Source organism: Cryphonectria parasitica, assembly GCF_011745365.1.
Source record: "Cryphonectria parasitica EP155 unplaced genomic scaffold M406scaffold_1, whole genome shotgun sequence".
NCBI lineage: Eukaryota > Fungi > Ascomycota > Sordariomycetes > Diaporthales > Cryphonectriaceae > Cryphonectria > Cryphonectria parasitica.
Window position 1 is genome coordinate 5,228,246 of NW_024468909.1, and position 25,218 is coordinate 5,253,463.

At 54.2% G+C, this 25,218-nt stretch overlaps 10 protein-coding genes across 10 annotated transcripts; 8 read left to right on the forward strand and 2 right to left on the reverse strand.

The window, feature by feature from the left end:
• Positions 1–151: 151 nt before the first annotated feature.
• M406DRAFT_285560 (alpha/beta-hydrolase) lies at positions 152–1,589 on the forward strand (the record flags this gene model as incomplete). Its single annotated transcript, XM_040918624.1, has 2 exons — positions 152–331; positions 430–1,589. The coding sequence occupies 2 exons, from the start codon at positions 152–154 to the stop codon at positions 1,324–1,326; spliced, it is 1,077 nt and encodes a 358-aa protein (XP_040781756.1). The 3' UTR covers positions 1,327–1,589.
• Positions 1,590–2,563: 974 nt separating this feature from the next.
• Positions 2,564–4,488, forward strand: M406DRAFT_354565 (translation elongation factor Tu). The gene is made up of 3 exons (XM_040922953.1): positions 2,564–2,778; positions 2,839–2,867; positions 2,941–4,488. Exons 1-3 carry the CDS (start codon positions 2,616–2,618, stop codon positions 4,072–4,074), a joined length of 1,326 nt encoding a protein of 441 aa, XP_040781757.1. The 5' UTR covers positions 2,564–2,615; the 3' UTR covers positions 4,075–4,488.
• Positions 4,489–4,538: 50 nt separating this feature from the next.
• On the reverse strand, positions 4,539–5,332 carry M406DRAFT_320510 (ribosomal protein S14). Its single transcript, XM_040919400.1, has 3 exons — positions 5,165–5,332; positions 4,941–5,040; positions 4,539–4,836 (listed from the first exon to the last, which is right to left on the reverse strand). Exons 1-3 carry the CDS (start codon positions 5,224–5,226, stop codon positions 4,828–4,830), a joined length of 171 nt encoding a protein of 56 aa, XP_040781758.1. The 5' UTR covers positions 5,227–5,332; the 3' UTR covers positions 4,539–4,827.
• A 284-nt stretch (positions 5,333–5,616) lies between these two features.
• M406DRAFT_320512 (uncharacterized protein) lies at positions 5,617–7,820 on the forward strand. Its single transcript, XM_040919401.1, has 4 exons — positions 5,617–6,328; positions 6,405–7,405; positions 7,470–7,572; positions 7,660–7,820. Exons 1-2 carry the CDS (start codon positions 5,815–5,817, stop codon positions 6,998–7,000), a joined length of 1,110 nt encoding a protein of 369 aa, XP_040781759.1. The 5' UTR covers positions 5,617–5,814; the 3' UTR covers positions 7,001–7,405; positions 7,470–7,572; positions 7,660–7,820.
• Positions 7,821–8,127: 307 nt separating this feature from the next.
• M406DRAFT_272084 (uncharacterized protein) lies at positions 8,128–11,058 on the forward strand. Its single transcript, XM_040918137.1, has one exon. The coding sequence runs from the start codon at positions 8,341–8,343 to the stop codon at positions 11,020–11,022; it is 2,682 nt and encodes an 893-aa protein (XP_040781760.1). The 5' UTR covers positions 8,128–8,340; the 3' UTR covers positions 11,023–11,058.
• Positions 11,059–12,064: 1,006 nt separating this feature from the next.
• On the forward strand, positions 12,065–13,401 carry M406DRAFT_36415 (uncharacterized protein; the record flags this gene model as incomplete). The annotated part of the gene is made up of 3 exons (XM_040923996.1): positions 12,065–12,144; positions 12,265–13,027; positions 13,108–13,401. The coding sequence occupies 3 exons, from the start codon at positions 12,065–12,067 to the stop codon at positions 13,399–13,401; spliced, it is 1,137 nt and encodes a 378-aa protein (XP_040782401.1).
• On the forward strand, positions 13,370–14,143 carry M406DRAFT_100993 (uncharacterized protein). Its single transcript, XM_040914934.1, has one exon. The coding sequence runs from the start codon at positions 13,612–13,614 to the stop codon at positions 13,972–13,974; it is 363 nt and encodes a 120-aa protein (XP_040781761.1). The 5' UTR covers positions 13,370–13,611; the 3' UTR covers positions 13,975–14,143.
• An 840-nt stretch (positions 14,144–14,983) lies between these two features.
• M406DRAFT_354571 (HAD-like protein) lies at positions 14,984–16,206 on the forward strand. Its single transcript, XM_040922954.1, has one exon. It carries the CDS (start codon positions 15,221–15,223, stop codon positions 15,965–15,967), a length of 747 nt encoding a protein of 248 aa, XP_040781762.1. The 5' UTR covers positions 14,984–15,220; the 3' UTR covers positions 15,968–16,206.
• A 461-nt stretch (positions 16,207–16,667) lies between these two features.
• Positions 16,668–18,553, reverse strand: M406DRAFT_246061 (initiator tRNA phosphoribosyl transferase; the record flags this gene model as incomplete). Its single annotated transcript, XM_040916383.1, has 4 exons — positions 16,668–16,847; positions 16,917–17,947; positions 18,051–18,085; positions 18,207–18,553. 4 exons carry the CDS (start codon positions 18,551–18,553, stop codon positions 16,668–16,670), a joined length of 1,593 nt encoding a protein of 530 aa, XP_040781763.1.
• Positions 18,554–19,785: 1,232 nt separating this feature from the next.
• Positions 19,786–21,520, forward strand: M406DRAFT_349400 (uncharacterized protein; the record flags this gene model as incomplete). Its single annotated transcript, XM_040922466.1, has 4 exons — positions 19,786–20,322; positions 20,398–20,517; positions 20,622–21,143; positions 21,181–21,520. Exons 1-4 carry the CDS (start codon positions 20,207–20,209, stop codon positions 21,518–21,520), a joined length of 1,098 nt encoding a protein of 365 aa, XP_040781764.1. The 5' UTR covers positions 19,786–20,206.
• Positions 21,521–25,218: the final 3,698 nt, after the last annotated feature.

Consider the following 25,218-nt stretch of genomic DNA (forward strand, 5'->3'; position numbering starts at 1 on the left):
CTCAGTATCACCATCAGCTCAGCACAACTTCCTACTACATACAGCACTGGCATGGTCTTACTTCAACTGCTCAATAGCACACCAGCGCTTGGAGTAATGTGCTGGCACAACACCTTCTGATATCTATGAGCTCACCTACTTTGTGCACTTCATGGCCAATACTCGCGAGATGTTTTATGTTGGCGGCAGATATGTTCATCATGGAGCTCGTGGTCAACTCATGCAGGGGCAGATGTATGTCGAGCATCTCAAGCCCTTGTCAGGAACTGGGCAACAACAAGAACAACCATATCCAGTAGTCTTCATCCATGGTGGCACGCGGACCGGTGCGGTATGTACTTACGTCAAGTCAGCTGAAGGACGTTTCTTAGAGATGTGATCAAACCAATCTTCAACAAAGTCTGCCAGGCTGAAGCAAAAGCACTGCAGGACTGGCTCACCAAGCCTGATGGCAATCCGGGCTGGGCTGACTACTTCCTCTCTCGCGGCTACGAGATCTATCTCGTGGACGTCCCTTACCGCGGGCGGAGCCCCTGGAACCCCAGCGTCGAGGACGTCATCACTTTCGCGGCCGAAACAATACAGGAGAGGTTCACTGCGTGCGCCCAACACGGCACATGGCCCCAGGCCAAACTGCACACTCAGTGGCCCGGCTCGGGCCTCCAGGGCGACCCGGTCTTCGACCGCTTCTTCGCCTCGGGCGTCCAGATGATACGCAGCCAGGAGAAGCAGGAACTGGCCTCGCAGGCCGCCCTCGCCGAGCTGCTGGACCGTATCGGGAGGCCGGTGCTCTTCCTGTCGCACTCGAACGGCGGCGGTACGCCGTACCTGGTGGCGGACGTCCGGCCTCGGCTGGTCAAGCTGATTGTCTCTGTCGAGCCAAAAGGCCCGCCGTTTGGAGGCATCGGGATGCTGCCGGGTGCGGGGAGCCAGTATGGTGTGTGCCAGACACCTATCACATATGAGCCACCGGTGGTGGATCCCAAGAAGGATTTGGTCAAGATAACCAGAAGTGCTGCATCTCCGGCCCTGCGTGACGCGATACTGCAGGCCGACTCTCCGCCCCCTCGAAAACTGGTCAACTTGACACACATTCCGGTGCTTGTGGTCACGGGGCAGGCCTCCTACCATGCTGAGTACGACTGGTGCACTGTGGAGTATCTGCGGCAGGCTGGCGTGGAGACCGAGCATCTCCAGCTGGCGGAACGAGGCATTCTGGGGAATGGTCATATGATGTTTATGGAGAAGAACAGTGATGAAATCGCGTCGGAGATAGACAGGTGGATTGCGCAGACACTGGTCAGGCTCTCAGTTGACAAGACCTGATATCACCAGCCCTGCCAAAATGCTGTGGGCAGGGGATCTTGGCTTGGATCCGTGCATGAAAGGCCAAGTTTTGGCTGCAAGCCTGTCACACCAACATAGACTTATGAAGCTGATCGCCTTCTGTCATCATTCTCAATAGGGATGTTGTATGACTGGCTCAGATGATTTTGTATATAACGGCACGAAAATCGGCGGGAACCTCAAGAAAAGCTGCCCGGCTAGCTCAATCGGTAGAGCGTGAGACTCTTACAGAGTTTCCGATTCTGAAATCTCAAGGTTGTGGGGTATGTGAATGGTCAAAATCATCTCGTGCTCAAAATTTCGTTTTAACAATGTATCCAGTTCGACCCCCACGTCGGGCTCAATTCCCGTCTACGATCTATTTTTTATTTTTCCCCTTTTCATGTTCTCTTTCTCACTTCCTCTTGCATTTACACTTTATGTTGTGTAAAAGCCGTTTCACTACCTCCCTCCTTTTTCTTTTTGTTTTCAAGATCTGGTTCGTTACAATTTTAACCACTTGAATAGTTTTTGTGCCCGAGTGGGAAGAGTCATGAGTTGGGGAGTGCCTCCAAAATCTCGACAGGGCTGTAGTTACAGGTCCAATAAGCAGCGGCAGTCCGTGAAAATGTTTTGCTCAGTAAGTACTTACTTATTGTTGTAAGTGGGTGGTCCGGTACGTCAGGCTCAGATTTAGCAAGTAAATTCGTTGTAGGGTTCCTCATATCTATTCATGTTTCATGGTACAGTATATCATGTACAAGAAGACAACACGCCCGTGTGCTTTCCTCTTAGCAGTTTGGAAATATTGAACGAACATGTCATGCTGGTTGTTTCAATTCGTTTTGTTAGTCTTGAATTGTTGTAGTATTATTTTCCCTCTCTTCAGCGCACGCCTGGTTTAATTGTAATGAGATACGACTCTGTGATCCAAGTTCCTTCAAGTATCTCTGGAATGTCACGATGTTTGAAATTAGTAGTGCCATAAGGCACGAAGAGTTGGCTGCACTAGGGTTAGGACATAACGGAACCCCCCCCATGAGGGTTACACTCTGGCAGCCGCAGACCCCTGCACGTCCTGCTATACTATGTTAGTGCTGTAGTCGTAAATCGAATCAATTGCAGCTTGATTGGCAGCGCGTGTGGCCCGTGCTCAAAAAATTACTGCAACTCGAGTCGAGTTCTCACCAGCACCTCGCGACGCTCAACAACCGTGATTTTCTTCCACCTTGGGCCCATTCATCTCCTCTCCTTGCGTTTGTGGTTCTGTCGTTTTTCCCTTATTCAAAATGTCGTCGTTGAGAACGTTGGCTCCGTTTCTGCGGACAGCCCGCACCTCTTTCAGATCCGGCCACCCTTTAATATCACTGCAGCGACAGTCCACCTCGCCCGTCCTGAACCTGCGCCGTGGTTACGCTGTCTACGAGAGAACCAAGCCTCACGTCAACATTGGTCAGTTATAGGCGCAGGTCTCCTACCGCCATGTTCTAAGACTGACAATCCATTTGACAGGCACAATTGGTCACGTTGATCACGGAAAGGTACATATTTAGGACCTCCTCCACAAGCTCTCCTCTCACGCGACCAAGCTAACCGCAGCTTCCCTACGAATAGACCACACTCTCTGCCGCCATTACAAAGAGGCAAGCCGAGAAGGGCTACGCAAACTTCCTCGATTATGGCTCCATAGACAAGGCTCCCGAGGAGCGCAAACGAGGTATTACCATCGCCACCGCCCACATCGAATACTCTACCGACAACCGCCACTACTCCCACGTCGACTGCCCTGGTCACGCCGATTACATCAAGAACATGATCACGGGTGCTGCCAACATGGATGGTGCTATCATTGTCGTGGCCGCCTCCGACGGTCAGATGCCCCAGACCCGAGAGCACTTGCTTCTGGCCCGTCAGGTCGGTGTTCAGAAGATCGTCGTCTTCGTCAACAAGGTCGACGCCCTGGAGGACCCCGAGATGTTGGAGCTCGTCGAGATGGAGATGCGCGAGCTGTTGACCACCTACGGCTTCGAGGGCGACGAGACCCCCGTCATCATGGGCTCTGCGCTCTGCGCCCTTGAGAGCCGTCGGCCCGAGATTGGCGAGCAGAAGATTGACGAGCTGCTCAAGGCCGTCGACGAGTGGATCCCCACGCCTGAGCGTGACCTGGACAAGCCATTCCTCATGTCTGTGGAGGATGTCTTCTCCATTGCTGGTCGTGGCACTGTCGCCTCAGGCCGCGTCGAGCGTGGTGTGCTGAAGAAGGACTCCGAGGTTGAGCTGGTCGGCAAGGGCGGCGAGACCCTCAAGACCAAGGTTACCGACATCGAGACTTTCAAGAAGTCCTGCGACGAATCCCGCGCCGGTGACAACTCTGGTCTGCTTCTGCGTGGTGTCCGCCGCGAGGACATCAAGCGCGGCATGGTCATCGCCAAGCCAGGCACCGTCAAGTCTCACACCCAGTTCATGGTCTCCTTGTATGTTCTCACCAAGGAGGAAGGTGGCCGTCACACCGGCTTCATGGAGAACTACCGCCCTCAGATGTACATCCGAACTGCCGATGAGTCCTGTGCCCTCTTCTTCCCCGAGGGTACCGAGGAAGCGCACTCCAAGATGGTGATGCCTGGTGACAACGTCGAGATGGTTGCTACCCTGGTTCACCCTGTGGCTGTTGAGGCTGGCCAGCGTATCAACATTCGTGAGGGCGGCAGGACTGTTGCAACTGGTCTGGTCACCCGCATCGTCAAGTAGAGACCATTTCGAAAGAAACGAAAAAGAACATGGATGAACAGTCTTGGGGATTTTGACCAAAAAATTGGTTCTCGAGAGGTACACACCCCTAGTTGGAAGGTACACTGCATTTGCATCACTTTCAGGTCTAGGTCAAGGGAAAATGGAAGGAGTTCGCAAATGGCGTGCAATGGCTTGAGTGTACGTATATTATAGAGACAGCGCTGTACATTTGGTTGGAAACTACGGATCTTCTCCCCTCTCACATTTTTCATGACTGTCATGGTCCTGTAATTTTAGACGGGGAAGCGCAAATTGATACAGCTCTACATGGTCAGAGTAGCCCTACTCTGATGGACAGTACGAGGTTGGAATCAGAGAGAAGTGTTCCACAGATAAAGCATTGGCAGTCAATAGAAATCCACGCAGCTCCGAGAGTCAAGCTGGTGCACAAAACCTGGTGAAGACGTGGCGAGCACCGTAATAAGAGTTGCTTTGCTCATTTCACTCGTGTGTATTCCGATGTAGGATACTCGGTTCTATAGTCATCACACGGTCCTTCCCTCCCTCGACTTTTTGCTCCATTCCTGGTGGTTTCCCATGTCCGAATGTCCCACCAACTCCAAATGCAAAGCGCAAAGAAGACCTCAGCTGGTTGGATGGTGTGTCCATCGCGTGAGGATTGTCGAGGATGATGGCCACTTTATTTCGTGTCGACTGGAAAACGCGCATCCTCTTTTCGTCCCCTGTTCCCACCTCGCTCCAAGGGTGCATTTACTTGAGCTATAAACTCACACATGTTAGTATCGTTTGTGTCGGGGGAATTCCACTCGCTGGGTCATATTCGAGTACAAGGGTTCGACTGGACGGAGGGTTCGTCTGCGCACCTTCTGGAAGCCAATGTCGGCGCTCTTCTCACGGAAGCACTGACGGCAGATGTTGAGGCCGTACTTGCGGATCAGACCGGCACGGTGAGTGCAGACACGGCTGTTAGACGAGAACAACAACAGGTCAGCATTTCATTCTCCGCCTGATTGCACCTCAGATTCCAAAGCTCCTTCTTTCTCTGACAGTCCTGCTCCTCATGCTGTGGGGTGTGGATGATTCGTACCACTGGCGGGCGCCCTTGCCGTAGCCACGGGGGCGAGAGTTCCAGACGGATTCGTGAGACATGCTGGGCAGTAGGAATTGTCGATCGACCTGATGAACTGTCGAAGGTTGACTTGTCAGGAGAGAGAGGTTGTGGGAATTGTCGTGGTCGGATCGTTCGTCTGGCTGGCGAGAGGTGTGGTAGGGTGGAGTTTGGCGACTGGCGCTGCGGAAGTCTTTTTCCTCGCAAATTGGGAAACCGTGGGTTTCTTAGGTAAGCAAAAGCCCCGGCAGGCCAGTAAACTCAACTCACTCCCCTGGCTCCTCTTACCAAGACTTCTTATCTCTTATCTTAGCGTCATCTTTGAAGTTCTCAAGGGGCTGCATTGCCACATGCCTGGCTAACCACGTCTGCCACAAGGTGACGGAGCTTTGTAGTTGGCTGAAGCTGTCCCTTCTAAGCATTGAATTGGCGTTCAGCCAGTGTGTCCTCTTTTGCTTCACATCAAACACCCGGCTGATTTCAAAGCAACATTGTCTCTCTCCGTACTTAATTGTAGCTGGAGTATTAAATTTTTTTGCCTTACCCGTCTTTCTCCTTTCGGGTCAAACAATCATCGATCAATACTATTCGCATCCAAACTTCCCTCGACCTGACATCCCTTCGTAACAATGGTCCTCCTCAAGAGCCTCGTGCTCACCGGCCTGACGGCCGTCGTGGCCGCCAAGTCGGCGGTCATGGATCTGATCCCCTCCAACTTCGACAAGAATGTTCTCGACAGCGGCGTGCCCACGCTCGTTGAGTTCTACGCACCGTGGTGCGGCCACTGCAAGAACCTGGCTCCCGTCTACGAGGAGCTTGCCTCCACCCTCGAGTTCGCAAAGAGCAAGGTCCAGATCGCCAAGGTCGATGCCGACGCCGAGAAGGACCTCGGCCGCAAGTACGGCGTGCAGGGCTTCCCCACGCTCAAGTTCTTTGACGGCAAGAGCAAGGACCCAGTGGACTACAGTGGCGGTCGTGATCTCGAGTCCCTGCAGAACTTCATCGCCGACAAGACGGGCGTCAAGCCGAAGAAGAAGGTCGAGAAGCCATCGACTGTGACTTGGTTGACGGATGCCAACTTTGCCAAGGAGATCGGTGGCGACAAGCATGTCTTTGTTGCGTTCACTGCTCCATGGTGCGGACGTAAGTCGATTTCTCTCCTCGCCGCCACACTGCATTCTCTTGATCTAATAAAGCTAATGTGCTCACCATCAATCAGACTGCAAGAACTTGGCTCCTACGTGGGAGCAGCTCGCCAACGACTTCGAGAACGAGTCCGAAGTGCTGATCGCCAAGGTCGACGCCGACTCCGACGGCAGCAAGGCGACCGCTCAGGCACAGGGCGTCACCTCATACCCAACCATCAAGTTCTTCCCCGCCGGTAGCAAGGAGGCCGAGCCCTACAACGGTGGCCGCTCCGAGAAGGACTTTGTTGCGTTCCTGAATGAGAAGGCCGGCACACACCGTGCTGTGGGTGGTGGTCTCGATGCCACTGCCGGGCTGATTGATGCCCTGAACGTCGTGGTTGACAAGTTCAGCGCGGGCCAGGCCGTCCTGGCCGATGCCGCTGCCGAGGTCAGCAAGGAGGCTGCGGTCTTGAAGGAGGGCGCCCAGGCTAAGTACGCCGAGTACTACGTCAAGGTCTTCGACAAGCTGAGCAAGAACGACGACTATGCTTCTAAGGAGCTGGCGCGTCTTGACGGCATTCTGAAGAAGGGCGGCCTGGCGCCGTCCAAGCTGGATGAGTTCACTGTCAAGTCGAACATCCTGCGCCGGTTTGTCGAGAAGGTCAAGGAGGTCAAGGACGAGCTGTAAATGAAGCTGGGGCAAATCCGGGATAGTGAGGTGTCACAAATAGCTGCATAGGATGGAAAATCGCACGGAAATCGATTTCTGACAATCATGAATGGGACTTTGGTTGGAAGCGTGTAAGATACATAGGAGAAGCATGAATGAGATTTTGCATGGGAACACTTGCTATGTTTCGTGACTTCGTGATATGTGACCGGGCTGAGCGTTTTATCAGTGTCGAGTGCTCATAGCCGACTGGAATCTATGTACTGGGTCTCATCCGTCAAACTATACTGGTGTTAATAGTATCAGGTCTCGTGACAATTCCCCTTCATCCCCTGGGTTACGACGGTTTCGAGCTTGCGTCCCGGTCGTTATTCGCAGCCAGCGTCGCCTCCAAGCTGTCGATTCTCCGTGACATCTCATCCACTTCACCAGAGCGTTAGCCACTCACCGGTCACTGTCTCGTGAGCTCGCGCACTCATTGACTCACTCTTTGCAAAGATCTCGCTGGATACACCGGCAAACTTGTTGGACAAGGTGTTCAGGAGGTCATCCAGTTGCTGTGTCAGCTCGGCGCGAGCATCATCTGGCGGCTTTTACAGGCCAGGGGCGGTCAGTTTGGTGAACACTCTTAGAAAGATGATCGATAAGAGGGAGACGGGAGTGGACAGCAGGCGTACAGCAGAGGTTGTTTGTGAATTAGACTCGCTGTTGTTGGAAGACATCTTGACCGTCCCGAGGTGCGCGCTCTGGCGCTTTCTTTGTCTCTTCCTTCTTTATGGTGTCTGTTTTTAAGAACAGCTTTGCGCCTTGGTGGTAATGATTGTGAATGGAGTCGTCTTGTGGGAAAGAAAGGGGGTTGATTCGATGTTAATAATCATAAGAACGTGTTAACGCCCCGGTCTGCAGAGGCGCAGTGCTGGAGGTGTGTTGGGGTTGCGTTAGCGGCAAAGACCTTACCAAGGGGGGGGGGGGGTTCCCTTTCCGGGCCTTCCCCAGTAAGCTAATAAGGCACCATGCACATAGTACCGTACTATGGAAGAGTGCTGTACAACGTCACCAACCAAGTACAAGTGGAACCTCGACCTAACATCTACTATGTACCTGCCTGCACAGAGCATCTCTCTGTCGCCGGCATAACCTCGTCTCGCGCTACAACCACCAGCTTCAGCGCATGGTCGACGGCGGTGCTCGCATAAAGCGTTTGTGACAAGTGGCAGGACACCCAGCAGCAGCAGCAGCAGCAGCAGCAGCACGCATCCGCTACAATTCAGACATGATATCTCGGTGATCCCGTTCTGACTTGGGCTTCACGCCGCAAATCCTCCCACCAACACTCACGGAACCGACCGACCACGACGATGCCTCCTCCCCAACAAGAGAGCGCCCGCTTCCTGGGTGTCATCATAATATTCATATGGATGATGAGCTCAGGCGGCGGGGGCCAGGCCGGTTACTTCGCTACGCCCTTTCTTGTACGAGAGCGGCTCGCTCGGCAGCAACACTCGTTTGGTGTCCTCAATTCCACGGCCTGGGGCGACTTCAACCCACGGCAGACGGCAGATCCTCCCAACGGTACGGAGGCTACACGATATCTCAATATCACGGGATTCAGGCAGGCGGATTATTTTGCCTGGGAGGACTTGGGACGGTTCAAAGATAGGTGTCTACAATGGAGCCGGAGCACAAGCCCCTTGCTGCCGGCGGGGGCCGAGATAGAAGGGGTGCAAGTAGAAGACGACGGAAGAGAGGGGAGGAGTGCGTGGGACCTGGGGTCGGGCAGCGCAGTCTGGCAAAACGCAACAGGCATTGTGAAGGGATCATGGGTCCGTCAAGAGGCGAGCGTGAGCCGCTCGTGGGCTGACTATAATTTCACGGCTATGACGCCAAGCATCAACTGGATTGGCACACATGGCGAGTGGAATCGCAACGCTACGGGCATTGAAGGCGATATGCAGCTGCGCGTGGAGGACAAGCGGCGGTACGTCGAATACGACGATGAGGTTGTCGACATCGACCACGGACGGTTGAGCACGGGCGGCTCTGTGCGCGAGGTCGCCGCGACCCTGACCATCGAGGACGCGGGCCCGTTGGGTGGCGGTGGCGCGTATGAGATGCGGCTGCACGGGGTACACTGGCCGCGTCAGGGCAACATGCTCCTCACCACGACATCCGAGAAGTTCGCGGGCATTTTTGGGCTGCCACATCTCGCGCCGGATCAGAACTTCTTCCAGTCGAGTCAGAAGTTGCTCAATCAGACGATCGATGAGGTTCTTGCCAAGAAGGAGAAGTCGGCCTTCACGGACCAGAGTAATCCTTGGACTTCGAATGTCGGCGGTGCCGAGGATGTGTTCAATCCGAGCCCGCACTGCGAGTATGTGGTGTACTTGCAGGTGCATCCTTTTCGTCAGGGCGGGCCGCTGCCGACTGAGGGCCAGGAGACATCCATTGATGGTATGCGTGACGTGGTCAAGGAAATCGAGGACGAACTGCGATATCCTACTGGAGCGCCGGTACAACATATCCCAGAGTTGCAGATGTCTGCCATTATATACTCACCTGACTGCGCTTACTTCCTGGAGTCTAAGGGTCCTCCGGATTTCCCAGAATCCCAGGGCTTCAATCACCTGGCCGGCTTCAAAGAGGAGATCTGGATCTACGATGTCAACTTCTATATGCTGGTGACGGCCGCTATCGCTTTTGGGCAGGTGTACCTGCTCAAGTCCCAGATGAGAGAGTCCTGTACGCCCTCTACAATGGGTCGAGTGAGTTTCTGGACACTTCTGGTGATGGCACTGGCAGATGGCATGATGTTTGCGCTTTCGGCTGCGCTGGCTCTTGACTCTACGCACTTTTATCTCCGGGCTCTCATGTTGACATTCGCTCTGTTTATGTCCATGATGATTGGCGGCAGCTTCTTGGGTGAGGTATATCGGATCCAGGAGCCCGAATGGCGTCCTCGCGAGCGTGAACATACTCCCAATAATAGCACACCAAGACCGCCATCGACGCCGGCCCCCCCTGCGAATGAGTCCCTGCCACGCCCAGTCACAGCAGGCGGGGGCACCAACCCAACCGATGTACCAGTCATAGTGCCCTCGGATCAGGATGTCGACGCGGACATCGTCGAGAACTTAACTGCTGGTGCTGCTGGTGTCCCTACCGCAGCCGTGCCTGCTGCTGGTGGTGGCGGTGGCACTCAGCGGTCAGATGTCATTCCGTTCTCTACAATTGTCGGCCGACTCATCTTCCTTGGCTCGGTCATTGGCTTCCTTTCACTGGCTGCACGGTCGTGGTGGAAACCAGTGCGAAACTCTTTCATCAATGCGACGCTGTTCGCCTACCTGTCTCTCTGGGTCCCACAGATCATCCGCAACACGCAGCGCAACAGCCGCCGAGCTTTCTCGTGGCAGTTCATGGTGGGCCAGTCGGTGTTGCGGATCCTGCCCATCTCGTACTTTTACCTGCACCCGAACAACCTGATTTTCTCGGAATCGGACTGGACAGCCTTTGCTGTATTAGCTGGCTGGCTTTGGATGCAGCTCTGGGTTTTGTTCTTCCAGGACGTCCTCGGCCCACGATTCGGCATGCCCAAGGGCTGGATGCCTGAGGCATGGGATTACCACCCCGTCCTCCGCGAAGATAACCTCGAGGCGGGCGGTCTCCCCATCGGCCTCGCACCGTCCTCCTCTGCCCCGTCGTCTCCCAGTCTCGAGAGAACCCGCAGCATGTCGCTCAGCAGCGGCGAGGTAGATCGTGCGGTTCGGGAGAAGGGCTCCAGCTCGAGCGTGGGTGCCAAGGGAGGTAGCCGCACGCACACGCGGGCCATCGACTGTGCCATTTGCTGCGAGGTACTGGAGGTTCCCGTCGTCAAGGCGGGCCAGGAGGCCGACCCAACTGGCGGAGGAGTTGCAGGCCTGCTGGAAAGAAGGAAATATATGGTGACTCCGTGTAGGCATATCTTCCACAGCGCTTGTCTTGAGGGATGGCTTCGATACAGACTGCAGTGTCCGATATGCAGGGAGGAACTACCTCCTCTGTAACAGTCACAAGATAGGAAAAAAAAATATTGTAAATATACATTGTACCTACAAGTATTTGCCCAATTGTGGTTTGGAAGCTTGCTGCTAGACACCATGCGCACTGCTATCCATGAATGGTCTCTCGAAGCAGAGTTTCCCTCTCGCTCTCTCGATAAGGCTATGAGGCCATCACCGGGAGAGGCTCTGGCCAGTGTCGGGCGCGACACCATATAAGCAGGACCCTTGTCTCTGCTTTACCCTACCCCGCGCCCAGGTGCCTGGATCCACTAGAACATGCTAGTAGCTTCCATAGGCCTGGGAGGCCCCTCGACCCATGTACTTTGTTCAGAATCATACACTACGTGTGAATAGTCGCAGGGAAAAATTGACATCAAGGCTGGGAGATAAACGGTATGAATATGAAGAGATTTTAGTTGTTCAGAGTGCCCTGCTCGTTGACTGAATACTTCGAGTCGAAGCTATTGGCCGTGTCAAAGGCGGCAGGCTTGTCTTCTACAAAGAGGGTTTCGAAGGGTTCCCTGCAGGACTGCGTCACTAGCCTAGTGTGCCTTGTACTATGGTAGAGCCCATCGAATGTTCTTGAAGTTCGCTCCTCCAAATAGAGCCCGCTTTTCCGTGCTAGCTATGAAGGGGGCTGGCTGGCCTGTGATAGCCTGTGCCAACTCTGTTCACAGCCTCCAGGGTCTGGACTCTTTCTTTCTCTTTCTCCTCTTCCAACAACACGTGAATTCTCAAATCTTGACAACCTATAATTTGGCAGACTCTTGTCATTTCAGCAAGATCGTGCTGAAATTCATTTCTCCCAAACATTGCTTTCTAGTCAACACGACATACATAGACGACCCCCACTCAATTTGAGACAACACCAACCTCGTCTCTCCACATCACAAATATCACACGATCAACCCCAACCTTGCTTGTCTCCTGATTGTTTTCTCCCCTTCCCATACATAAGGCCTCGTGCCTGATCTTCCACCAAAAATATCCCACTTGATACGGAATCCATACCTGCTGTAATCACCAAGCAGTACAGACTGCCAATATGGTCAAAGAAACGAAGCTGTACGACCTACTCGGCGTCAGCACCGATGCCTCTCAGGACGCGATCAAGAAAGGCTACCGGTAAGTGCCTCTGTCACCACCACAAGTTTTGCTTCCCGCTTATCCCTTTCCCATCCCGTTGATTTTACTCTCATTTCTATCCCATTGGAAAACGGCAAACTAATTACGCAATCTCAACAGGAAATGCGCGCTGAAGTGGCACCCCGACAAAAACAAGGACAACCCCGACGCCGCCGAGAAGTTCAAGGAATGCTCACAAGCCTACGAGATCCTCTCCGATCCCGAGAAGCGCAAGATTTACGATCAGTTCGGCCTTGAATTCCTCCTTCGAGGCGGCGCCCCACCACCAGAGGGCGGTGCGGGCGCTGCAGGCGGCAATCCCTTCGCCGGCGCAGGTGGCATGCCAGGCGGCTTTAGTGGCTTCGACTTTGGCAACATGGGTGGCGGTCCTGGAGGAGCTCGAACCTTTCACTTCAGCACCGGCGGCGGCGGTCCCAGCGGCTTCAACCCCTCGAATCCACAGTCCATCTTCGAGACATTTATGCGCTCGGGCGGCGCGGGCATGGGCGGGGACGATGATGACGACATGGCCGACCTTTTTGCCCAGTTTGGCGGCGGCGCCGGCGGTGGAGGCCGGCCTCGCACGCGTGTGAGGACTGGCTTCGGCGATCCTGCGGGCCGCAGCGCGCGGCAGCACACACCTGAGGTGACGACGGTCGAGCGCCCGCTGCCTGTGTCGCTGGAGGACATGTTCCAAGGGGCTCAGAAGAAGATGAAAATCAAATGCAAGCTGTTTGACGAGAACGGCAAGCGCACGACGACGGAGAAAGTGCTGGACGTGCCCATCAAGGCAGGCCTGAAGAAGGGCAGTAAGATCCGCTTCAAGGGCGTGGGCGACCAGGAGGAGGGAGGACAGCAGGATTTGTGCTTCGTTGTCGAGGAGGTAAGTTTCCACGCCATACAATTATCTTTGGCCGACACCAATACAGACGAGATGAAAGAGTTGCTGACTGACGCGTACAGAAACCCCACATCCTCTACACCCGCGACGGCGATGATCTGAGCATGACTGTCGACCTCGACCTCAAGGAGGCTCTGACTGGCTGGAAGCGCACGGTCAGCACCATCGACGGCAAGCAGATCGCCCTCGAGAAGGCCGGCCCTACGCAGCCCGGCTCGCAAGACGTCTACCCTAACCAAGGCATGCCCATTTCGAAGAAGCCTGGCCAGCGGGGTAATTTCATCATCAAGTACAACGTCAAGTTCCCCACATCTCTGACGGCACAGCAGAAGCAGCAGCTCAAAGAGATTCTGTAAATGCAGTGCCTCAGCGATCTGGACGAACAACAGACAGATACATGGGTGCTAAGGCATGAAGCCGCAGCGTTGCTTTCGGGAACGGTGGATTTGAGATGGACTGCTAGACATGGTGCAGAAGAATCCAACATGAACTCAGCCGCTTGAGCGGATGACAGGTCCTTGTCTCTTTTTTATATTTTATTTTGAAGAGCTACTTCTTGGGCGAAGATGGCCGACAACCTTTTGCCTTACGACGGCCTCTCGACCTTGAGCTACAGCCACCATCGCGCGGCGCGTTTGCTTCGCGTACACGCTGTTTACATAGCGACAAAAGGGGGACAAGCACCTGGTATCAGTGCTTACGGGTGGAAGCCTGCCGGTCCGTCACTCCGAGCAGGTTTGACAGCCAGGAGAAGTTGCATGAGAGGAATAATGATGTATCATGAATCGCACGGAGTTCAGGGGGGAATGATGTTCCTGCTTTATCTATTTGTCTTTTTTTACCTCATTCGGCGGAAGTTTTCTGCTAATTCATTGGGCTGGACGCTCGCCCGCTTCAGCTTCAGGAAAGGAAGCGGCGTGCTGTCATGAATGATGGATGAATCACCGGGCTCCGACAGCATCAAGGTTCTCTCTACTATGGGAGAATCCTGAAGTATCTGGCAGTGATGAGCACATACATCTGATTGAACCCGATAGACTAGTAATGCTAGTACTGGCAAACTTTTGATCCACAGACTCGCAAACTCAATTCCTGCATCACTCACCGACTGGTAACATGCAACGAGTGCAACTTGTTCACCAGATCTCGTCATATGGTTACGGCAGCTGCGACATCGGGTCGTGCTGTTGCCCAAGCCGTGCCAATGTGGTGTGTACATATCCCCGCTTCCCTCAGGATGCCACTCGGTGGGCTGAGTGAGCACGGAGGGCTTACTGTGGCACCAGGTGTGTACGCCCGTCTATTGCGAGAGAGAAGAGAAGGAACAATGCTCTCCTTTCGTTTCTGCGCTCTCATGGTCGGACCGTCGATTCTTTGCATAAAGGCTATTCCTTCTTGGTCGGGCGGGCACACAGGACAGAGTTTCTCCTCATTCTAGCCATAGTACCGTGGTACTCAACACCAAAGTAAGTCATCCTGGAAGTGCAAGGCCTCCCCTGTTATGGCGGGCCCTCCCTTAAGTACTGAAGTACACTCACGCGGCAGGCCACCACGCCAACAGCCCTCTAAAAGACGGAAATAGCGCAAGGTCTGCTTATTGAAACAATTCCTTCCCGTGATGGCGGCGCGAAAAGGTGCTCGTGTCACTATTCCCAGCCAATTGTGGACTGCCAAGGGTGGTATGCAGTTGCTTCTGCTGGCTCTCCGTCTCCATTTCCTGCCCACAGGAAGCCTATGGAGCCTAACCCGTGGAGTCTTCATGACGTAAGGCTAGGGCGGGCAGGAGCTACATTTTGCAGCTGCAAGCTGCAGCTACCCCTCCCCCGCTCTGCCCCTGCCCGCCTTTCTGTCCACGTAAAAACGATCAACATTCCCAGCAAGAGCCAACCCTCCTAACCTACCTGGTCTTTCCACCCTCATCTCTTTTTCTTTGCCTCGAGCTGACAACCATCTCCCGCATTCTTCACGAAGCCATCTCCTGTTTTCGTCAACGTCTCTTGACTAGAGCATCTTTGATTTCTTTTTCTACACCAGACTAGACAAAGAGCCATCTAGACCATCTAGAACGTCTGCCTCTGGTCATTTCTGCCCTCATCCCCCCAACAACCAATCCACAAACAACAACAAAAACAAAAACAACCCAGTCAATCACCAACCACTACTACTACATTCATCATGCCTGCCCGCAAGATCACTACCCTCCTCTTTGACTGCGACAACACTCTTGTCCTCTCTGAGGAGCTCGCCTTTGAGGGCTGTGCCGACCTGATCAACCAGATCTGTGAGAAGCGCGGCATCAAACTCGAGAAGCCCTTCACTGGCGACACCCTTATCATTGAGTTTGTGGGCCAGAACTTCCGTGGCATGCTCAAGACCCTGCAGGAGCGCTACAACTTCGAGGTCACTCCTGAGGAGGAGGAGGCCTACGTCAAGGAGGAGGAGAACATTGTCATCGCCAAGCTCAAGGAGAAGGCTCAGCCTTGCAAGGGTGTTGATGCCCAGCTTGAGAAGCTGGCCGCCTCTGGCAAGTACAAGTTGGCTGTGGTCTCTTCCTCTGCCCTGCGTCGCGTCAAGGCCTCGGTCGAAAAGGTTGGTCAGGACAAATACTTTGGCCAGGACATCTTTTCTGCCGCCACGTCTCTGCCCAAGCCTACCAGCAAGCCTGACCCTGCCATCTACCTGCATGCCTGCAAGACCCTTGGTGTCAACCCTGAGGAGTGTGTCGCCATCGAGGATTCCAAGTCTGGCTCCCTGTCTGGCAGCCGTGCTGGCATCAAGGTCATTGGCTATGTGGGCCCCTACACTGATGACAAGAAGGAGGAGATGAAGAAGGTCCTGAGTGACGCTGGCTGCTGTGTCATCATGGAGGACTGGGATGAGTTCCCCTCCAAGCTCGAGCAGGTCGAATCTGGCGAGGTTTAGGGAGAGGGCCTGCACTCCAAATAAGCTGGTGACATGGTCATCATCATCGTCCTCGTCATCAGCCATGCGTGCTTTTTTCCTTTCTTTTTTCCTTCTACTCCAGGTGTTGAGCGAGCGGGATCATATCAAAAGGGTTTTTCTTTTGCTGGGATTTTCATGGTGGACATGGAACGACGGGGCCTAAGTCAGTTACATACAAATGCAATGAAGACATGAGGTCACCACATGGTCACCACACATATGCACACATACTATTCTTTCTGCTTATCCTTTATGTCAGGCTGCTTATCAGAGCAGCTATGGCTAAACATCTTGCAAAGAGCTACTAATTCCTGTGCTTGCAGCTAAACGTCCGTGATTGTCCAAAATGCCAACTTTTGTACAATGGGCACCAGAACAAGAGGAAATGCCCCAGTAATTATTCAATCACTATGGCTCCATGACTCCTGTCCTAAACCTTGGGCGAACCTTGTGATTCACCACAATGCATGGAATTGGAGCAGGTTTTGGTCTTCTTCACACAGAGGCTGTGATAGCTGGCTAACTATATCCTTTCTGTAGATCTGGGGCAATTACCTGGTGGGTTATCGCCCCTCCCCCACCCCCCTTCATCCGCAATGCAGAGTTGGGAAAGGCTGTCTGTTGCTTTCGAGTCAAGCAAGCAGAAGACGGTCACCTCCCTTATCACTGCCTGAATACATCATTTCCGCCAGTCCATGAGGAAACTATTTACGCTCTGCAGCGTCGCGCGGTTCGGGTTCGCATCAGGCATGGTGGTCATGATCCGGCCCAGCCTGATCTTGATGAGGCTCTTGTTGAAGGATACCGTCCCCCCTCCTCCTCCTCCTCCTCCTGCTGCTGCTGCTGCTGCGCCACTGCTCTGAACACCGTCGTCATCGGTAATGTCACCGCCGCCCTGGGGTCTTCGCTCCCTCACAACCTCGCCTACATCGTCCTCGAAGCACCAGCACAGCAGCGCGAGCGCGACGCCGACCGAAAGGTCCCTCCCGCCCGTATCGCAGGCGACGAGAATCCTCCTCCGCCTCAGCGGTGGCGGGTTGTCGTGCTCGTCGTGCTGGTCGCCCTCCTCCTCGGCTGGATTTCTGCTGTTGTCGTCATCGCTATGCAGGAATCGCAATGCGGAATCGCAGATGCTTGGCAATGCGGCGCGCAGATTGCGGCTGGCTACCTTGTGCTTCCCTAGTCCGACCTCCATATGGGTTGGTGACCTCGGCCACGTCTCTGCAGGCGTGGGACTTGGGAGGAGGGCGACGGTGAACCAGGTAGGGTCACCCATGAGGCGTTGTGGTATGGGGAGCGGCGAGACGTGTAGCTGGGGTGTGAGCTGTCGTGCGGCTGGTGGGAGGTCCGCAGTGCTGCTGGCGATGCCGCCGCTGCCGTCCTCGGTGGTGGTGTTCTCCTCCTCCAGGGGATGTCGCTTCGCAGACGCCACGAGGGACCTGATGAGGTCGGGCAGGTCGGCTTCGGGCGTGGACAAGAGCTCGTCTGCGTTTGCCCAGAACACGGGAGGCTCGAGGCCGTGGGCCCAGTTCTCGGTGTCATCACCGGCGCCCTGGATGTACCCTGTATGTCCGCTCATCTCGCCGCCGGCCACGCGCCTCGAGGAGGTGCAGCAGATGACGGGACGAAAGTCGTCAAAAATGTGCTCTGCGCCGCCATCGCCACCGCCATCGCCATCGTCCTCTCCGGTCTGCAAGTGGCCGAGGGCCGTCTCCTGAGTCACCCAGGTCGGGCGCAAGGGTTTTGAAATCTGTGCGCAGAGGCTGTCTAGGTCGAGGTTGAGCTCTTTGAACGCGGCCAGGCCTTCGGGGATCCGTGCCAGCGCTTGGCTCTTTTCAGAGTCCGAGACTGCATTGGGCGGAACGTAGAGGTTATGAAATTCAGGCTGGTCTGGGAATAGGGCCCGGTTGAGCACGCAGCACCATATTGGGATGGTCTTGCTCAGGGCATCTGGCATTCCTTTGTTTTGGGGGTTTACGTGTCAGTAAGACTGAATGAGATGCTGATGTGGTGAATTTTTTTCAGTCTTTACTTCTCTAGTACATTACGTCTGATCACCTACTCTTTCCTCTTCGGGTCGAATCGACGATTATAATCCTTTTCATATCATCTCAACTAGGTCAGTCCAGCTCATCATGGACCGAGCATACCAAAGAGAGGAGGGGGGGGGTTCTTTTTCTTCTTCATTTCCTCTGCCCCCCAATACATGGCGACTTACCCATCACACCTCTCAATGATTGGTAGAAGATGCAGATTCAGCCTCCTCGTGGAGAACCTCCACTGGCCTGTGTGCCCGTCGGTGCTCTTGAAATAGGCACTCCCGCCCTTGGCCCCGGGGCGGATGTACCAGCTACCACATCTCTCGTTAGCGATAAGGGGCCGCCGTCCGCCCCCGAACGCGGCCGCCACCTCGTCTACAAAGTCTGCATCTTGTTGGACCGAGCGGAGGCGGTTTGTGATGGACAGGTTGGAGCGCTTCAGGTCGCCCAGGATGCGGTTGATATTGTGGTTGCCGGCGGCGTCGGCGGCTTGGGAGGGGAAGAGGATGTCGGAAAGGGATGTCATGGTGGTATTTGTATGTAGGGTGTGTATATTATGAAATGGAGCTGTGTGGGCGCAGATTTTGAAGGGTTAATCCAAAGAGGTAGCACCTCGTGAGACCGAGGGCGTGAGGATGGTCATTCTCTGCCAGTTTTTTTTTTTCCCTTCCTTTCCCTTCCCTCTGTTTTTTCTTAGAGGTGTCGTCCGCTGGAGAAGGGTTCAATTTTGACCAGCAGCAGCAGGGTTCCACTGATTCGCTAGTGAGAAAACCCTTAATGAAGTTAGTGGACAAGCGCCTGAGCACTCACGGAGCACTAGCACTTTAGAGGGTTCTACAAAAGCTTAGGTAGATGAAACGGGCCCCCTAAAGAGAGGAACTAGAAGGACAATACAGCAACAATCCCATCCGTGAACTCGCATACACTATTCACCCCTCGTTGTCTCGCTTGTTTTGCATCAAGATGCAGCTTAAAACCTTGAAGAGCCAGCAGACAAATCACCAAGCTGGAGGGAGACCAAAGTGGCCTGCATAAGGGGCCATATGTTTATCCAGAGGCGACTCGGGACCCGCCATCAGAGACGGTCCAGCTCACAGGTCTCAAGATGATGGCGGGCCTCGTGCAACGGGGACGCACACGGCTTTGACCCCTGGGCCACGGGTGGCTGCCGGAAACAATGCATGAACCATCAACAAGCAATGATGTGGGAGAGGACGAGGAGGATTTGTGTGTTGGCGTCAGATGTTGACGCCGTCTTACAGAAAGGGTTTGGATGCCAGTGACTGAACAGTGTCAGAGACATGCTCGCTCAAGTCGACCACGACAGGCTGGGGGGACAACCACGTAGAACAGAGCCTGGAGAAGCTGAGGAAGACGTGTCCACCAGACAGAGGTGTCATCAGGGCCGGCTCTGCGTCACGCGCGCAACCTGCATTTTCCTCTTCTTTCTTCCTTTCCTTCTGACCACCAGGCAGATAAACACACCACCACAGTAATGAGCTGCTAGTCGTCCATAACAGCATCCACTGCAGGTTGTGCTGTTTAGGAAAAGGGGGACGCAGGGAGGGGGCCAGGAAAGGACTACCACACTGCCTGACCAGGGGTCTTTGATTGGCAGCCTTATCATTTTGGTCTCCCCTTTGGGCCGTACCAACTTCTTTGGTTGGGCCTCGATTCTGGCCACCAAAACTGCCAGCCCACTGCAGAGCAAAACACACACCTTCACCACCACCAGGGTGCAATTCTTTCCCCCGCGAACTCCTGTAAGCTTATGCAGTCCACCTGGCTGAGACGACTTTTTGTGTCACGGCCACCTCAACAGGCAGAGCTGGATGGTATTCGGAGGCTGGTTCCCGCGGAACTTGGGTCTTTTCACTTTCTGGCAAACATTGAAGCGCTCTAAAGAACATACATTCTCTGCAGTATTTAGGCTCAGCCTTGGTCTCATCCGGCCAGGCTGCGCCCATCGCCTCCTCCCTCCTCCTCCCCCTCTAGGACGCTTGATCAATCTTTCAAGTATCTTCGTGGCTTCAACGTTGCTGCCTTTCACGGCGGCAGCATTGAGTATCAAGCATCGTGTTCCTTTTTTTTCTTTCTCTCTCTCTCTCTTTCTATTATCTTTTAATGTCTTGACACACTTGACGATTTCTCCTCATATCGTCCTGCCCTGCATCTCACAATGGCGCTTCCCGGTGAAGGGTCAGATGTCGAGGCTCTGAGGAAGAGGATCGAGTATGGCCTCAATCTCCTTGGCAGAGAGGAAAATGCAGCCACGAGGGAAAGGATGAAGGCCGCGTGAGTTACACTCATCAACCATCTTGCAGATTGTGGGCAAAAAACGACGAAAAAAGGGCTGACCCATCTCAACAGCATCGAGGCTGATCGAGAACGCCTGGGCCAGCTTGAGAATGACCAGCCACAACGAGAACGTCCGCGTGCCACGCCACAGAGACCGCGTGCAATGTCGAAGAGCAAGATATGGGACGTGATGTAAGTGTGTTGCTCTCATGATATCTCAGAGCAGATTCCCACGCAGGTTCAAGTGATTGTGCCATACAACAGTCTCGCTGATGGCGCGCTTTACACTACCGCAGTGAAAAAGCCAATCAGGTGTCGGCAGGAGAGCCGCCTAGGAAGGAAACTCCCAGCCACAATCAACCCCAGGCAGAGCGAGAGACCCCCCGAAGAGAAAAGGAGCCCACGACTCCGACAGCAAAGGGCGAGGACGAGCAGCAGAGAAGGGCGCAGATCATAGCAGAGCTGCAGAGGCGCAGGGATGTGCTGATGGCCCAGCTGCACCCCCAGCCAGCAGCAGCAGCACCCGACGGCCCGACGGCCGAAGAGACCCGGCGGGAGGAGGAGGAGCGGGCGAGGAAGAAGCAGGAGCAGGCCAAGCTGGACTTGCAGACGGCCGTGCCCAGAGAGCGCAGCTCGGGCCTCTCATACTCCTGGGTGTCTCCCACGGTCGGCAGCTTCGGGCCCGAGGCACGAGACCTCCCGAAGCCCACCAGGCAAACTCCCCCCGGCCCGGGCCGTGACGCGGGCGGCGGTAGAGGTAGCAGCAGCAGCAGCAGCAGCAGGACGAGGACGCACTCCGAAGACAGGCACAGTACAAGGTCTGTCGACTCGCGTGCATCCTCCCAGCGGTCGCAGACCACCACCCGCGGCTCCCGCAGCGAAACCAGCTACCCACCACGTGCGAGAGCGAACCGCCCACCCGTACCTCAGCAGGAGGAGGAAGAACAACAACAACAACAGCGGCAGCGGCAGCACAAGCAGCCGCGGCGGCGAGACTCAGAACGAAGCCGGGACAGCAGCAGACACGCCGACGACAAGCCGCCGCGCCGGGAGCGCGAGCATGAACGTGAACGTGAACGTGAAGGGGATCGAGGGGGAGGCCGCCACCGCAGTCCTAGCCGGGACCGGGACCGAGATCGAGACCGGCGTAGGCGGAGTGAGCCGCCAAGGGGAGGTCTGCTGGAGGAGCTCTTGAAGCTAGGGCCTTGGAGGGCTTGAAAGAGGGATCAATCAGCCAGGCATATGAGTGCATGCATTACACAGTCGAGATGAAGACGACAGGAGCCACTGTCTGTGGCAGGAGGATACCCCTTTGAATTTTCTGCATAGGCTTTCATTTCTTCCATTTTTTATTCTTGAAAGGTCAAGGTTAGATAACCATGGTGAGGAAGGTTGCTCAACCATCCAGACATTTCCTCATTGTCATCAATATCTTGCACCTCAAAAAAGAAAGGGAAAAAAAAAACAAGACAAATAACCGCACCAATGCTCTCGCGTCATCAACATCGATCATCATGTTCCAACATGCCATGAAAAAATTGTATAATTCGTATCAAGTTCAGCAACAACCCCAAGGGAACTAGTTTCAGGTCTATAACAGTCACTTGTTGGTCATGTTTCACAGGACAAACACTACTGAAGGCTACTTTCGTCTTATCCAACAAACATTACTCCGAAGCAAGCAAAATGTGCAGCCTAATGCCAGTAAATGGATGTTGCACTGCGGAAAGTGCGGAAAGCAGCCGCCATCCGAGCACTGGGCCTCTCCTTCTCTTCTTCTTCTTCTTTCACTTCCCTTCCAGGTTTGTATATGCAATGATATCGAGTGGTCAGGCTCGAGCCTCCCTCATTCGGGGCAAAGCTCAGAAGCAGCAGGGGAATGGTGGTCGATGCTCTGGACAAGCTGAAGATCTAGAGGAACAGTATACTCCCCGAGGCTGTCGAGATATTACAAGGTCAGGAGCCGAGGTGATGAGAAGGTGGGTGGGAGACGGAAAAAAGAAGAAAAGATGTAGTACTGTAATTGTGATCACTTTCCAAGACTTGTCGGGGCTGAATGAGCAAGGCCGGAGCAAAGGGTGCATCACAAGGTAACGTTCACATGGTCTCGACGGTTTGGTTTTTTTTTTTTGGAACATTGACCGCACGCATCATGACATTCCATCTGACCTCCCATCATCAAAGTGCCGTAATAGTCCCAAGCAAAAGTTTAGACGAGAAATGTTTGAATGCCTGATCGCAAGTTCTGTTTGGTCTTAGTGGGCGACGCACATTCAAGCCACACCCAAAGACATTGTCCGCGGTCGGCCGACGACACAAGCGCAAGCAAAGTGGATGAGTTAGTGTCATGGTAGCTTCTGTTTGGTTGGCTGACGTTGCAAGAAACCATCAGGTCTTAGCTATGGCGTCGAAATGCCACGGCTATGACCGACGTGCGATGATGAGATGAACAGGACCCCGGATACTGCTGCACACAGCCTCAGTGGGCCAGGCGCCCCGGCGCCGGGGGTCAAGAAGGGGAGGGGGGTGGGCAAGGATGAGATCCGTCCCGGGGGAAGATCCCAGTGACACCCATGGACCCGAGGCATTGGGATGGGAAAGATAGATCGAAGGCTTCCTCCAAAAAGCGGTCACAATCGAGAGAAGATGGTGTGGTGACGTGTGGGATGGCCGGCACTTTATTGTCCTGATGGTGATCTCTTCTCAGCAGTCAAGGAGTGATCCAAGTCGGTGTTGGCCGCGGCTTTTCGGTTGTGCGCCTGTCATCGCCGAGGCGGATCGTGGCGAAGTCCTCGCATATCTATTGTGGAGAGCTCTGTCGGGGCCAAGAGGTGACGTGACGATGACAATCTTGCGGAGAGCACGAGACGAGATGATTGACGTAGGCCAGTAAAGAGTCATACATAGGTTGTCTTCGAGTGCATACTTAGCGTCTCTGGCACGTCTTGGGTCGTCAACTTGGTGTCTTCGGTGCATTGTACCGTCAGGTGCTTGAGGCTTGGCTGGCTCGTCCTTTGGGGTGCTAGCATAGTCGATGACAACAGATTCTCGAGCTGCTCTTGCTCAACAAAAACAGTTCAAGGAACCACTGCTCGCCTAGACTGTCGGCATCATTGGCATATCAGGTCCCGAAATGCTAACGAGACGGTCAGTCAGTCGAGGTTAGCGAAACGCTGGCGTGGTGGTATATGTAGAGACTCTGGGGTAAAGTAGAATCCAAGAAGGCCAGTGTCGCCATGATCGATCCTCGAGGCTATTCCCGAATGCAGTGTTGCAGTGCAATTTGTTCCTGCTCCCACGGAAGGCGAAGGTAGATTGGAGGGAGGAGACAAGGGACAAGCCAACCAGTAAATGAGTGCTTGTTGGCCCTGATTGGTGAGGAACCGGCCGTACAGACAATCTCGCTTGATCGGGATCGCAGAGTCCCGGCGATACCCTGTCGCGGATTAGGGCTGACGGCTTGTGCGTACAAGAGATGGGGGTGGGCTGCAGATGTGACCCTGGAAATGGCGTCGGAAACAGGCTCTCTTCCTGTTTCCGGCCAAAGGGGTTCGCCATCGTCCCAGGCCTGCTGCTGCAGAATGTCATGCTACCATTGACTCGCAGAATCGAACCCAGAGGAGAGTGTATCAATCAGCCTCAGTCGCCTGTGAACCGGGAGCCGACAAGAGGGGGAGAGAGAGGGAGAGAGAGGGGGGGAGAGAACAAGTCGTACGCTGACGTGAGAGATAGAGGTAAGTGAATTGAAAGATGATTTGTCGATTCCCCGTAGGATCAATACTGGTCCCGAAATTCATAGGGCTGAGATGGTGGGTACTGTCATAACAGACCTGGGGCCCTGGCTTTCGTTGCATGGTTCATGGCATCCTTCTACTGTAGTATCTGCACAGGAGATCAGTCAGGATCGTGTTTCCAACGCCATAAGGGTCCTCAGCACGATCTCGAAAAGGGTGTTCACCCCTTCTTCAAGCCATCCTCCCCTCCTCTCTCTTTCTCTCGAATGCCTAGAAAGAGAGCCGCGTCGAGGTGTCCCGTTACATGGTTCTGACTGTGGCTTGGTGGAAAATATTGCATCCATCATGTCTTATGCTATGCCACCATCCTCAACGGTTGTCTCACGCAACAGAAAATAGACCTGTGGCGCGTTGTCGCTGTCCTCTGGTGCACTAGTTTACAAAGCAGCTTACAAAGCGCATTGCACATAAGAAACGGCCCGTTTTTCCAGCGGTGGGGAGAACAACCACCCTTAGGTGTCTCTTCACCGAGGCTTTGCGTGTGTGCAGTCCTTTAGTTTTCTGTCCTGCCTCAGAAAGCGGTGGATCCATTCCTGGTTGACAGGAGGAGAGATACCAAGTGGGAGAAGTGGGCTTCGACAATGTCAGAACTCGGCAAAGTCACTGTTGCGGTGAAAAAGGGTAGAGGACATTGTTCTGGGTGGTGTGTGGCCGGGGTTCTTTTGACAGGTGGGGAGGAAAGACAAATATGAGAGAATGAGCGAGAGATGATCAGGCGTCACAAGGGTAGCTTTGGTGTACTAGGATACAAGGGTTCTAAGGCAGCTAGGATGCTAGAGTTCCATACTATGGCATGCTACAAGTAGCATGGTAGGCGCAGCCCATGAGTGAGACGGGCCTTCCATGCTATCACAGTATGGAGTACCATAGGATATTGGAAAATCCAGGGACAGGGCCTCCCTTGAACTCCCTCCTCCACCTTCACTCCACGCCCATCCACGCCCAGCCCATCACCAAGCAGCCCAGAAAACAAAATCCAAAGAGCATCTTAGACCCTTTTCCACCAGAAACTTTATTCTGCATTTACCATGGTACAAGCTATCATCATGTACTATGGTGCTTACTACGCCCCCCTTCCCCCACCTTCCTCACCCAGAGA

Bases quoted from the DNA above. Each gene is read 5' to 3' on its own strand.
- M406DRAFT_354571 (XM_040922954.1), top strand. From the start codon at position 15,221: ATGCCTGCCCGCAAGATCACTACCCTCCTCTTTGACTGCGACAACACT.
- M406DRAFT_272084 (XM_040918137.1), top strand. From the start codon at position 8,341: ATGCCTCCTCCCCAACAAGAGAGCGCCCGCTTCCTGGGTGTCATCATA.
- M406DRAFT_320510 (XM_040919400.1), bottom strand. From the start codon at position 5,226: ATGTCTCACGAATCCGTCTGGAACTCTCGCCCCCGTGGCTACGGCAAG. The intron at 5,041-5,164 runs GTACGAATCATC...CTCGTCTAACAG, and splicing joins GGCAAGGGCGCCCGCCAGTG to CCGTGTCTGCACTCACCGTG.
- M406DRAFT_320512 (XM_040919401.1), top strand. From the start codon at position 5,815: ATGGTCCTCCTCAAGAGCCTCGTGCTCACCGGCCTGACGGCCGTCGTG. The intron at 6,329-6,404 runs GTAAGTCGATTT...ACCATCAATCAG, and splicing joins CACTGCTCCATGGTGCGGAC to ACTGCAAGAACTTGGCTCCT.
- M406DRAFT_100993 (XM_040914934.1), top strand. From the start codon at position 13,612: ATGGCCGACAACCTTTTGCCTTACGACGGCCTCTCGACCTTGAGCTAC.
- M406DRAFT_354565 (XM_040922953.1), top strand. From the start codon at position 2,616: ATGTCGTCGTTGAGAACGTTGGCTCCGTTTCTGCGGACAGCCCGCACC. The intron at 2,779-2,838 runs GTCAGTTATAGG...TCCATTTGACAG, and splicing joins CAAGCCTCACGTCAACATTG to GCACAATTGGTCACGTTGAT. The intron at 2,868-2,940 runs GTACATATTTAG...CCCTACGAATAG, and splicing joins GTCACGTTGATCACGGAAAG to ACCACACTCTCTGCCGCCAT.